The sequence below is a fragment of the Erythrolamprus reginae genome, chromosome 1 (assembly GCF_031021105.1).
Source record: "Erythrolamprus reginae isolate rEryReg1 chromosome 1, rEryReg1.hap1, whole genome shotgun sequence".
Taxonomy (NCBI): Eukaryota; Metazoa; Chordata; class Lepidosauria; order Squamata; family Dipsadidae; genus Erythrolamprus; species Erythrolamprus reginae.
The window spans coordinates 42,044,084-42,058,204 of record NC_091950.1 but is presented as its reverse complement, the minus strand read 5'-3'; the positions used below and the strand labels follow the sequence as shown (position 1 = coordinate 42,058,204).

General features: G+C 45.3%; 1 protein-coding gene across 1 annotated transcript in view; it reads right to left on the bottom strand.

Moving 5' to 3' along the window:
• SYT16 (synaptotagmin 16) overlaps nt 1-5,422 on the bottom strand; it is a 147,992-nt gene extending 142,570 nt beyond the window's left edge. Inside the window, 1 exon segment of the mRNA XM_070750983.1 lies at nt 5,165-5,422. Coding sequence (XP_070607084.1) covers nt 5,165-5,177 — 13 coding nt within the window. The 5' untranslated portion in view covers nt 5,178-5,422.
• Nucleotides 5,423-14,121: the final 8,699 nt, after the last annotated feature.

The following is a 14,121-nucleotide window of genomic DNA, read 5'->3' as shown; positions in this document are numbered from 1 at the left end:
AGTGACCCAGTATTGGATTTTGCACTTATTAACTTTTCCTTTTTAATGCCACAATCTCTAAAACAAAATAAAAACAATAGAAACATAGAAACATAGAAGACTGACGGCAGAAAAAGACCTCATGGTCCATCTAGTCTGCCCTTATACTATTTCCTGTACAGTATTTTATCTTACAATGGATATATGTTTATCACAGGCATATTTAAATTCAGTTACTGTGGATTTACCAACCACATCTGCTGGAAGTTTGTTCCAAGGATCTACTACTATTTCAGTGAAATAATATTTTCTCATGTTGCCTTTGATCTTTCCCCCAACTAACTTCAGATTGTGTCCCCTTGTTCTCGTGTTCACTTTCCTATTAAAAACACTTCCCTCCTGAACCTTATTTAACCCTTTAACATATTTAAATGTTTCGATCATGTCCCCCCTTTTCCTTCTGTCCGCCAGACTATACAGATTGAGTTCATTAAGTCTTTCCTGATACGTTTTATGCTTAAGACCTTCCACCATTCTTGTAGCCCGTCTTTGGACCCGTTCAATTTTGTCAATATCTTTTTGTGGGTGAGGTCTCCAGAACTGAACACAGTACAGTGATCCCCCGATCATTGTGAGGGTTCCGTTCCAGGACCCCTAGCAATGATCGGGTTTTCGCGAAGTAGCGCTGCGGAAGTAAAAACACCATCTGCGCATGCGCAGATGGTGTTTTTACTTCCGCAGCACTAGCGAGGAGCCGAAGATTGGGGTTCCTGGGAAGGGGACTCAGCTTGTCCGCCGCCCGCTCGCACATCGCCCGCCCACGCCGTTCATTCTCGCCGCTTCCCAGCTGAGTCCTGAAGCGAATTCGCCTGAAGCGGCGAGAATGAACGGCGTGGGCGGGCGAAGGGCGGGCGGGCGGCGGACAAGCCGTTCGCTCGCGCTCGCTGGCGCCGCTTCCCAGCTGAGTCCTGAAGCGAATTTGCTTCAGGACTCAGCTGGGAAGCGGCGAGAATGAACGGCGTGGGCGGGCGATGCGTGAGCGGGCGGCGGACAAGACGTTCGCTCGCACTCGCTGGCGCCGCTTCCCAGCTGAGTCCTGAAGCGAATTCACTTCAGGATTCAGCTGGGAAGCGGCGAGAATGAACGGCGTGGGCGGGCGATGCGCGAGCGGGCGGCGGACAAGCTGTTCGCTCGCGCTCGCTCGCGCCGCTTCCCAGCTGAGTCCTGAAGCGAATTCGCTTCAGGACTCAGCTGGGAAGCGGCGAGAATGAACGGCGTGGGCGGGCGAAGGGCGGGCGGGCGGCAGCGAGGAGTTTGCGTGGGCGGTGGGGAAACTCCTCGCTGATGCCCGCCGCTCACCCTCCCGCCAGCAAGAGGGGGAAGACCTAGGGAAGCCACCCAGCAGTTGATCTGCCCGGCGCCATCTACGCATGCGTGCCCATAGAAAAAAGGGCACGCATGCGCAGATGGTGTTTTTACTTCCGGGTTGCAAAATCGCCATATAGCCATTTCGCACTGATCGCGGTCGCAATACCCGGGGGATCACTGTATTCCAAATGTGGTCTCACCAGCGCTCTATATAAGGGGATCACAATCTCCCTCTTCCTGCTTGTTATACCTCCAGCTATGCAGCCAAGCATCTCTAAAACAGAATAAAAACCTACTTGATGAAGCCTTAACATCAACAGATACAACCACCTATCTAAAAACTAATGGTGAAAATACTGAAGTGCTGGACAGATTCTGCTTTTTTTGGATTGACTATGAATAATAATCAGCAGATGAGAAATATTCCACAGATTATACTGCTCAAAAAAATAAAGGGAACACTTAAGCAGCACAATATAACTCCAAGTAAATCAAATTTCTGTGAAATCAAACCGTCCACTTAGGAAGTTGCTTGACAATGAATTTCACATGTCAGTACATTCAACTTTGTACAGAACAAAGTATTCAATGAGAATATTTCATTCATTCAGATCTAGGATGTGTTCTTTGAGTGTTGCCTTTATTTATTTATTGTTGAGCAGTGTAGGTAGAACATGGTAGAATAACCACAAAGGCTTTGTTAAAGATATTCAGATGTCATGATGTGTCTATATCCAGAAAGAATTCTCCAAGCTCTTATTTTCCTTATAATGCTCTATTCACATGGAAGTTGGATTTTGAAGAAGTAGGAGAGAAATAAATAGAAATTTTGATGTTTTTGAACTCTGAGAAGATATCAGAGGGGGGGAAAATGGATCATTGAACAAATCAATCCAGATTTCTCACTCCAGGCACAAGTAACAAGGCTCAAATGATACTTCAGATACATTATATGCAAAGGCCTAAGTCTTTGAAGAAGTTTATAATTATAACTTTCTCATTTATGCTGCCACTACTAGTAGTAGTACTGCTGCTACCACCACCACCACTAACAATAAGACAACAACCTTGGAAAGATCTTCTCAGACTGAAGCACATACAGTCAGGCACCTTCAGTCAGGTCCTCCATTCTGGAGGGAAAATACTAACCGCTGATTGGCTAGACCAAGGGTAGGCAAAGTTGGCTCTTCTAGGACATGTGGACTTCAACTCCCAGAATTCCTGAGCTAGCATGATTGGCTCAGGAATTCTGGGAGTTGAAGTCCACAAGTCATAGAAGAGCCAACTTTGCCTACCCCTGGGCTAGACTGTCTGGCAGCTCCTATAAAAGGGCTGGCTGTCAGACAGAGCCTTTGCTGGGTTGTAAATAGTTGCCACAGAAAGAGCTGTTGTTTTTTGAAGCCACTTCTGTCTGCCTCTTCCATTCACCCTATCTAACAGAAAGATTGATAAGCAGACAACAACGCCAAATCCAGCCTGAATATCTGGATGACTGTGTGCAATGAACCATGATAATAAAAAATCTACATTCTGAGAAATTCCCTAGTCTGATATGTTTTTGTCTAAATTTCAATTTGACAAATTCATACCATGTATTCACAAATATTACCGTAAGGGCCAAGGTGGCTAAGTGCCACTGAGCTTGTCAATCAAAAGGTCAGCAGTTCAGCGGTTCGAATCCCTAGTGTCGTGTAATGGGGTGAGCTCCCATTACTTGTCCCAGCTTCTGCAAACTAGCAGTTCGAAAACATGTAAAAAATGCAAGTAGAAAAATAGGGACAACTTTGATGGGAAGGTAACAGCATTCGGCACACCTCTGGCGCCCCTCTACAGAGAGGGGTGGCATACAAATCTAATAAATTGAATTGAATTGAATGCTGGCCACTTGACCACGGAAATGTTTTCGGACAGCACTGGCTCTATGGCTTTGAAGTGGAGATGAGCACCGCTCCCTAGACTAGCACATATGTGCAAGGGGAACCTTTACAACCTGTTCACAAATGTTAAGAATCAATGTACATGATAAATAAAATCTAGAAAGACTTTTAATACAAACAACATATACTTCTATCTCTTCTCTTAAAATATGGACAACAGAAAGTTTAAAAAGTTAAATAGTATTAGTCAATCTATGATGTTAGACTGTATGTGGAATTAAAAAAAATATATGCCATCCTAAAAAGTTGAGCACCCAAATTATGTAATATTAAAACTTCCTGTTGAAGTGGGATATGAAAAGCAACTCACAGCATAAAAGAAACTTGTAACATTCAAAAGAAAAATAGAATACCTAACATGCAAGTAGAAAAGTCATCAGAAACAAAAGGTTTGATTTTAGTTATAAAAATATGTGTCTGAAATATTTTTCTAAAGGCAAAGAATAAAAGCCACCTTGCCCATCTCCAACCACAGAAATCTTTATAGGGCCCTCTCTTGAAGTTCTAAATGCCCAGATTCAGAACAAGTTAGTTCTGCCCTAATCCATTTGAGCCTTAAAAGGTATATCAATATCTTAAATGAGGCCCTCAAAGAAAAAGCAATGAAAGTAGCTGTCGAAACAGCAGCCCCATATGATTTCGATCTGTTTAATTAATTGAATGGGGATTATCTTTAATTCCCACAATCCCCAGTCGGGAGGTTATCAAATTCGATGAAAGCTGCTTTACATGCTTTGCCTTTTCTTGAAGAGTCTCAAAGCAGAACTTAAGTTGTCTATTTATTTCACCTTCACTATAAGCTGATATTGTACCAGTTTTAGGGAATTAAGTTGCTTGTGAAATTAACAGAGGGCTGCTGGTTTCCTGGGCCATTACCCTTCCTCCATTTCATCATAGCCCAGGAGGATGCTTCTTTGCTAAAGGCCTCCCCCTTCATGTCCTGTAACCTAGTGTTTCCCAACCTTGGCAACTTGAAGAGATCTGGACTTCAACTCCCAGAATTCCCCAGCCAGCATTCGCTGGGAAACACTGCTGTAACCTACTTGAAAGTGAAGCTTTGCCACTGCAGAGACCAAGACCCAGAACAACAAGCTTTCCAGGAATGGTGGCTTCTGACTGTCCATTGCTGGCTTTTCAATCAGCATCTAAAACAGACTGTGATGGCTGCGATTGCTGTGCAATATTTGGAAAGCCACACATTGTATTCTGCAGCAGCAATCACACTCAATTCTGAGTTCAGGCTTAACTAGGTTAGAACTTCGCCCAGCCCCCTGCTAGCAGATGATGGTGATAACATAATCAAATCGACAGCCATAAGATCCAAACAGAGCTGCCCAGCCCAGGGCCTCAGATCCTTGGAAGTCAGATCAAAAGTCGGGGGGCCCAAATAAACCTTCAATTGTCTCTTATTTAATTTATTTTAATTAATTTAATTTATTAGACTTGTATGCCGCCCCTCTCCGCAGACTCGGGGTGGCTCACAACAAAACAGTGACAGTGTAGCAAATATAATATTAAAAACATTCTAAAGTCAACATTACAACCATACCATATGCCAGAAACGATGCGCAAAGAACATAAAATTACACACATAACTTTGAAAACCTGACTACGATTTGAAGACAGATTTGAGAGATCGGGAAGAAAAAACTCAGGTTGCAGCAGCTAAATGCAAAAGGGGGGGGGGATGAGGAGGGGACAGATGAGGACAAAGAGCAGGAGAGGATCCACAGACACACACAGACACACACTCAAAAAAAAAAAAGATCTTCCAAAAATGTCAGCCTGTTATCAGGCCACACACACACAAACCAAGCGCAGAGTGGGAATGCCCGCAAAGAAGCCCGCGTTCTGCAAAAGCCTGCAAGGAGGGCACTTACTATCGGTCGCCATCGCTGCTGCTGCTCCTGCTCCTGCAGCGGGGGAAGAGACCCACTTTTCCAACCGAAGGACTTGCGGAGGGGCGGCGACAACCTTTCCTCGGCCACCTGCTTTCCCCCCCTCGCCGCCGCTTTTCCATTAATCGGGAAGGAGGCGCATCCTTCCATCCACCGCTTCGCCTCCCTTCCCTCCAGGAAAAGAGGAAGGAAGGAGGGAGGGGAGCGGATTTTACGCACGCGCTCGCCGGGCCCGTGCGCCTCGGCAGGCGCGTGCCGGAGGGGAGGCCCCGGGCTTCTGCAGGAGGCTCGGCACGTGCTCCACGGTCCCTCCTCAAAGACCCGGGAGGAATCGGAAGGCTGGAAGGTACCGACGCCCCTTTTTGAAGCGGCTGCTGGTGGTCCTCCGCCTCGCGGTCGTTGGAAAGGTTTCCTGGAACGTTTGCAGTCAATGCGCGAAGAAAGAATGAAAACCCTATAGAAAATCGATCCCTACTGGGGGAAAAATTGCTTGGGTCGATTTATAGAATAGAATAGAATTTGTTTGTTTATTTATTTAATATGCCGCTCACTCCAAATGGACTCTGAGCGGCTGACAACAGGTATAAATACAATATAAGTAAAAAACCAATTTAAAACATCGCTAAAATCACATGTATTATAAAATCATTCTTTATTGGCAAAGTGTGAGTGGACACACAAGGAATTTGTCTTTGGTGCATATGTTCTCAGAGTACATAAAAGAAAAGATACATTTGTCAAGAAATGAGGAACGATTGCCATAGGGGTCAAATAAGCAATGAGGAAACAAAGCTTCGGGACCGTCTTCTGTCACACGAATCCCAGGGATCGATTAGGTCCCAGAGTTTGCCTTCTCCGGGTTCCGGCGACAAAACAATGTCATCTGGCGGGCCCCAGGGGAAGAGCCTTCTCTGTCGTGGCCCCAGCCCTCAGGAATCAACTCCCCCCCAGAGATTAGGACTGCCCCCACCCTCCTTGCCTCTTGTAAACGCCTGAAAACCCACCTATGTCACCAGGCATGGGGAAATTGATATGCCCCTCGGCTGTTCCGTTTTATGTATGATTTGTTTGGGCTGTATGATTGTTTTTAATAATGGTTTTAAAATTGTTTTTTTAATATTGGATTTGTACTTTGTATTGCTTGTTGTGAGCCGCTCCGAGTCCTCGGAGAGGGGCGACATACAAATCTAATAAATAAGTAAATAAATAAAATAATCAAATATTAATAGAAATCCTAAGGATGCAAGCAACAAGTTACAGTCATACAGTCTGGGAGTGGGTGATAGGAATGATGAGAAAAAACTAGTAGTAATAGTAGTGCCTTACTCCAGCTGGTTTCATGCCTAAATAGATTAGCGCTCACTCTCCTGATTTTTAGCCTAACCAAATGTGCAAAAGTGACTGCATACCAAATGATTAATTGGTCTCATTCTTATCAACAGGATTTGCAAAGTTAAAAAAACATTGCATTGATTCTGGATATGGGGGAAGGGGGGGTCTGTTTCTTCTCCAACTCCAAACCTATTAATGGTGCTGGTGCCTTCCTTCAACCACATAAATATCCTATAAAGTATTATTTATTTATTCAATTTTTTTTATGCCGCCCTTCTCCTTAGACTCAGGGTGGCTTACAACATGTTAGCAATAGCACTTTTTAACAGAGCCAGCATATTGCCCCCACAATCCGGGTCCTCATTTTACCCACCTAGGAAGGATGGAAGGCTGAGTCAACCTTGAGTCTGTGATGAGACTTGAACCGCTGACCTACAGTCAGCTTCAGTGGCCTGCAGTATAGCACATTGTACAGTATATTGGGGGGGGGGGATTTTTTTAAATGAGAACTTTTAAACCAGTAACCCACTTAATAGGGATGTGAATTGCATCCTCAATCCTTCTCAATAGAGCGCTTTCAAGGTTGGTTGGGACTGGCTCCAGTAATGACATAAGATCATAAATCTGGGAAATTCTGGGACTTGGGAGTCTCAACTGGTCCAGAGAATGTCAGGTTTAGATTAGATTAGATTGCTAGAGTTGGAAGGGACCTTGTAGGTCATCTACTCCGACACTACCATCACTACCCCCGCTCAAGTAGTAGTCTCTACACCATTTTTGACAAATGTCAATCCAGTCTCATCTCAAGTGTTGGAGCTCTCACAACTTCCGCCTGCAAGCTGGTTGATCACTCACTGTCATTCCTCCTTATTTCCATGTTGAATCTCTCCTTGGTCAGTTTCCATCCATTATTCCTTGTCTGGCCTTCTGATGCCTTGGTAAATAGCCTGATCCCCTCTTCTCTGTGGTAGCCCCTCAAGTATTGGAAGACTGCTATCATGTCTCCGCTGGTCCTTCTCTTCGCTAGACTGCAACCTATCTTCATATGCTTTAATTTCCAGTCCCCTTATCACCCTGGTTGCTCTCTTCTGCACTTTTTCTAGAGTTTCAATGTCTTTTTTGTAGCACGGTGATCAAAAAAGTTGGGAAGGCTGGCAAAAAGGAAGCTACAGACTGAACAAAACCCATCCTATGCTGCACAGCTGTGTTTTCCACAAAGAAAGGGAGCCAGGTTAGTTTACATCTCTTCTTGCAAAATGAAGATGGTAATATCAGGCTTATGGCCTCCTTATATCTGACCTGTTCCTAAGCAACAGACATGTTCATATTAATTTCTGACTTACCAGATTTGCTTGTTGTTGTTGTTTTTAAAAAAAACCAAAAATTGAGTCTAGTAGCTGGGGCTGTCAAAAACAGATAGATGTTTTTATTATTGAAATGGGTATGCTGCTAAAACAAACTTCCAGCAGTTTTTAATAAGATAAAAATGCAGTAAAACATCCATAGTAAAAAGAAAAACAAATGCAATAAAATGCCTGTCATTGTGGAACTCTTTCACAACTCCAATAGCATCCCAAGAAGAAAAAGAAAAGAAAAAAAACAAAGGTAAAAACTATTAGGTCAGAATAGAAATGCTGTAGTGGCCATTCATAGCTCAAAGACACTCTTTAGAACAGTTCAACTGTCAATGGCTTCTGAGTGGTTGTAATTCTGGAATCCCAAAAGAGCAGAGATCCAAAAGCTACTCTTTCTGGCCTCATTTAACCCAACTGGGACGTTGGCAGCGGTGCTGCCTTCAAGGTTGCAGGAATACAGTGATCGAGTTTCGCGATCTCGATCTTTGCGAAACGCTATATCGCGATTTTTCCACCCGATGACGTCACTCCCTTCCTTTCTCATCTTTCTTTCTCTCTCTCTTTCTCTATCTTGCTTCTTCCTCTCTCACACTCTCTTCCTCCCTCTCTCATCTCTTTCTTTCCTTCTCTCTCTTTCTCTATCTCTCCCCCTCTTGCTCTCGAGCGGCGGGTGGCACCCAGGGAAGGTTCCTTCGGCCGCCCAGCAGCTGATCTGCTCGGCAGTGCAGTAGCAGCGAGGAGCCGAAGATGGGGTTTCCCCTTTGCGTGGGCAACGGGGAAACCCCATCTTCGGCTCCTCGCTGCTACTGCGCTGCCGAGCAGATCAGCTGCTGGGCGGCCGAAGGAACCTTCCCTGGGTCTTCAACTCCCAGAGCGGCGGACAAGCGGAAAAGCGGCAGACAAGCGGGCAGGCAGGCGGCTCCTCAGCTGCTGGGTCTTCCCAGGTGCGGAAGTAAAAACACCATCTGCGCATGCGCGGCCATGGCAAAAGGGGCGCGCATGCGCAGATGGTGTTTTTACTTCCGCACCGCTACATCGCGAGAAATCGATTATCGCGAGGGGTCTTGGAACGGAACCCTCGCGATAATGGGGGGATCACTGTACACACGTAGACACCGTACTCAGGAGCTGAAGCAGATAACAGCAGACAGAAATGTAATTTAAATGTCTCTCAGAGAGAATGCTTGCTGGAAAAAAATGTCGATAAAGTCCAAGAATAATGGCATAATCCCAAGTCACAGAAAGCCAATCAAGTACAGTGGTACCTCTACTTAATTTGTTCCGTGATCAGGTTCTTAAGTAGAAACGTTTGTAAATAGAAGCAATTTTTCCCATAGGAATCAATGTAAAAGCAAATAATGCGTGCAAACCCATTAGGAAAGAAATAAAAGCTCGGAATTTGGGTGGGAGGAGGAGGTAGAAGAGGACAGTCGCTGCTGAAGGAAGAAGGTGAGGTGAAGGGAATTTTAAAAAATCCAAAACTTTAAGGCTTAAAAAAAAAGAGGGATTCTGAGGCGGCGAGGAGCACCCGCCTTCCATACATCTGGCGTGAGGCTACCTCCCATATACTGCGCTAAAGAGAGGAACCCAGGGGGAATGGCAGGAAATTGGCTGGACCTTCGTGCTGCTCTCAAATTTCCTGGGAAATTTTTCTGGGCTCTGGTTCTTAAGTACAAAGTGGTTCTTAAGAAGAGGCAAAAAATCTTGAACACCCGATTCTTATCTAGAAAAGTTCTTAAGTAGAGGCATTCTTAGATAGAGGTACCACTGTAGTTGGTAGGTCCAAGAATCACAAACCATTATTCTGAGCTGCTGTTTCTAACAGAGACTGAAGGCAGCTGGCTGCGATTACTCAGGCCTCACCCTTTGCTTAGATAGAAGTCTCATTGTCTGGCATTGCTCTGTTCACTGCTTGCAAGCATCCAGACTTCAGAGATGGTGCCTAATCATCCAACTTCTCCACCTGATCAGAAAATGCCTCCTCAGATGAATTATGACTTGAAGATTCCTAAGTCTGATCATCTACAATCTCAGTTGGAGCAACATTGTCAGTGTCCAAATCAGAATCCTGGCTCATAACAGCAGTGGTTTCTCCTGCAAGCCATCCTCAGACAGCTCAATATGATTAGAATGGATAGTCTTTGCTGGTACCTTGATGCCAAACCAGCTTTAAAAGCTAAAAATATCACTTTCAATTGCAGCTGGAAGGCTATTGATAAGGCTTCCTTCCACATATCTGTGTCTTAATTCAATTCAATTCAATTTATTAGATTTGTATGCCGCCCCTCTCCGAAGACTCAGGGCGGCTCACAACAGTAATAAAAACAGTATAACAATGGAACAAATCTAATAATAAAATTATATAAAAAACCCCCAACAATTTAAAAACCATACAGCACATACATACCAAACATAAAATATAAGAAAGCCTGGGGGAGATGTCTTAATTCCCCCATGCCTGGCGATATAGGTGGGTCTTGAGTAACTGGCGAAAGACAAGGAGGATATGGGCCATTGTAATCTCCGGGGGGAGTTGATTCCAGAGGGCCGAGGCCTCCACAGAGAAGGCTCTTCCCCTGGGACCTGCCAAACATTGTTTGGTCGACGGGACCCGGAGAAGGCCAACTCTGTGGGACCTTATCGGCTGCTGGGATTCGTGCAGTAGCAATTAGCAACAAACATATTTTTGCACTAACTGCAGTTTGGGAGTGATCTTCAAAAAAGATTGAGTTCATAGAGCATACCGTAATGATAAAGGAATGAATCATGTAACCAATTTGTGGTTAACTATGACACAGTACATAAACCTGGATGGAGGTGTCCAGGTTTGTTAGCATATTCAGTAACTGCGTGCTTGAAGTCTTAAGAATTCTTAAGAATTCTGATTTAGCATTTTCTGAAAAAGTAGCCCTTTCAACAAGTAGCCTTTTCAATTGGTAGGATTGCCAATTAGTAGAACTGACCTCCGATGGGTTGCTATTCAGCAATTCTGTAGCAGACTTCTTTACCCACCTCCCCAGCTTGAGATCTGCAGCAACGTGAGCGGATCTTCAAATGTGAATTTAAAAGATTTCCCGTGGGGCACAGTTCATTAAAAATATACTAAAGATTTTATTGTTCAATTATTTAGTGCATTAATATGAGCTGAAATGCTATGTTTTCCAATTAGCAGAATTAGTTTTACAGAGGAAAAATGCAATCCACAGACTGCTCTTTTAGAAAAGATGCCAGAAAAAAAAGACCTTTACAAATGGAATTCTTTATCTTTCTGCTTTAGGCCATAAAAGCAGAAATTCTTGTATTTCTGAGAAAGTTATAAGCTTTAAATGTTTGAAATAAACAGCAAAAAGTCAGAGACAAGGCATTTTTATAAGCGAATCAAAGGATTACTATGTGTCAGAGAGAGACTGACCCAAGTCAGGAGGAGGGATCAAATGGGGAATCACTCTGGAATGGTTACCAAGATGCAAGAAGGCAAGGTCTGACACCATCACCATCCCACTTAAGTGCCATTGAACCTCACCTAGTGTTTTTTGCAGGGGCAAACTACCAGTCTGGGAAGATTGCTATGAAATAGGCACAGAAAAATAAACTAGCAATTGGAATTCTTCACCTGTGGGTAAAGATGTGAAGATCTGAAAATGGAAAAATTGGGGAGGGGGGTGGTTTCCCCCTTTCCCCCCCAAAGCTGTATGGAAAATATCAAACAAAAAACTATTTTCCCCATTTTTTTCCCCAGGATTTCCCATCTCTACCGGTGGGTCTGGTCATCAGGCAAATTTGTAATAGCAGAACTTTTGCTATAAGATTTTGAAAATAATTAAATCAAGGTTCGACAAACCCAGGCGCCTGGTCGCCAGTGGCGCCTAGAAAATGTTGTCTGGCGCCTAGAAAATGTTGCCTGCTGTACTGTATGTACTGTATACAGCAGCGTTTCCCAACCGGTGTGCCGCCAAGCTCCGGCTGGGCGGGGCGCTGCCGGTACTTCCGTCCCGGGGCTCCCGCTCGCAGCTGTCCCCCGGCTCCTGCTCGATGCCGCGGTTTTCGGCGCTCTCCTGCTGGGCTCCAAAGAAGGAAGGCGGGAAAAAGCCTTTTTCCCGCCTTCCTTCTTTGGAGCCCAGCAGGAGAGCGCCGAAAACCCCGGCATCGAGCAGGAGCCGGGGGACAGCTGCGAGCGGGAGCCCCGGGACGGAAGTACCGGCAGCGCCCCGCCCAGCTGGAGCTTCTCTGTCATCCACGGCAAGTGTCCTTTGTGGCCCCGCGGGAGGGCACTGGCGTTGGGAGCGGGGGGGGGGGCAGCCGCAGCAGCCGCAGGCAGTCGCGAGAAGATGTTGGCGGCGAGAGGGAGCTCTCTCTCTCTCAGCTGACTGCAAGCGGGAGCCCTGACGGTGGCGGTTGGACGTGCTGCTGGCGCTGCGGGCCTGGCATATACGGTGTCCAGCAGCACGTCCAGCTGCCGCCGTCAGGGCTCCCGCTTGCAGTCAGCTGAGAGAGAGAAAGAAAGAGAGACATAGCAAGAGAGGCAGAGAAAGAGAGACAGAGCAAGAAAGAGAGGCAGAGAAAGAGAGATAGAGAAAGAGAGAGAGAAAGAGAGACATAGCAAGAGAGGCAGAGAGAGAGAGAAAGAAAGAGAGACATAGCAAGAGAAAAAGAGACTTAGCAAGAGAGGCAGAGAGAGAGAGAAAGAGAAAGAAAGAGAGACATAGCAAGAGAGACAGAGAGAGAGAAAGAGAGAGAAAGAAAGAGAGATAGCAAGAGAGGCAAAGAGAAAGAAAGAGACATATAGCAAGACAGTGAAAGAGAGAGAGAGAGCAAGAGAGAGAGAGAAAAGCAAGAAAGAGATAGCAAGAGAGACAGAAAGAGAGAGCAAGGGAGAGAGAAAGACATAGAGGAAGGGAAGGAGGGAGAGAGAAAGAGAGAAAAAAAGAGAGGAAGAAAGAAAGAAAGGAATGGAGAGAGAGAAGGGAAGGAAGGAAAAGAGAGAAAGAGGGAGAAATAGAGCGAAAGGGAGGAAGAGAGAGGGTTTTTTTGTCCAAACTTTTCTTTAGCCCGCCCCGCCCCCCTTCAGTGTTCCCCAGGATTTTGAAAATTTGAATAATGTGCCGCGGCTCAAAAAAGGTTGGGAAACACTGGTATACAGTATATTTTTCCCGCCTTGTGTTTACGCCCAGAAATGGTACATCTTGGCTTCCGTAGCTCCGCCCATCAACCTCGGAGCGAGCTGCTTTCCCAGCGTCCCCTGCGCTTGCGTGCGTCTCTCCCTCCCCCCCTTGCCTCCATTCCGCCTCCTACTCGAACCCCTTCACTCCCCCCCACCGCACACAGACGCTCCGATCTTGGCCGCTCACCCGCCTTCGGAGAGAAGCGGAAGCCCCTCCCCTCCCGGCGTGAGGTTTTGTTCATTCCTCCTCCGGCCGCGTGCGCGGTGACTTCCGACCAGTAACCCCTCCTCCCCCCTCCCCCCCTCACCCGCGTCCCCGGCCCGGTCTCCCTTTCCTTCTTCTCTGTTTCGGTTTCTGACTAACGGTCTCCCCTCGGATCCCGACGGGAGTACAGCAGAGCCGGCTCGGCGGAGCCAGGCCTGCGCCGGGGGGGAGGGGGTGAAAGCGATGTCAGGTGGAGACTCGGCAAAAAACCAAGTTTGCTTAAAAAAAATTCTGGCTCCTAAATTTTTTGGCTGGCTCCTAGATTCTGAACAACTTTGTCGACCCCTGAATTAAATAGTGCAATGGGGGAACTACGTTAGTCTATTTTAAATCATAAGATTTCCCCACTTTTACAATTTTGGAAATTGGGACACTTAGAGGGAGACTAAAGATTCCAGGAAGAAAAGGAAAAAAGAGAAAGGTTTGTCTTTTGTTTTGGTGAACATTGAGACAAAATAACAGGAAATAATGACATGAAATGTTTTAGGAATCTTTGACATATGGGGTCAAAAATAGCAGCTACAATGTCAGCAATGATGTCTGCTTCTATAGATAATTTTTAAAAGATGTTATGATGAGAAAGAGAATATCCTGGAAGATCCAGAGCCTTGAAAAATCCTTTGAGATGGGAAAAAGAAAATTTGAAGAGATCAAACACTACAACAATCCTATGATGAAATGAAGACTATGGTGAAATAAAGACTAAGCAAAAGGAAAGAGTATAAAGTTTCTTTGTTTGATTAACGTTAAAACAAGATGTTTCCACATTAAAAAAAACATTTATGAATTTTTGCTGGCATCAAGACTGAATGATGTTAATGATTTA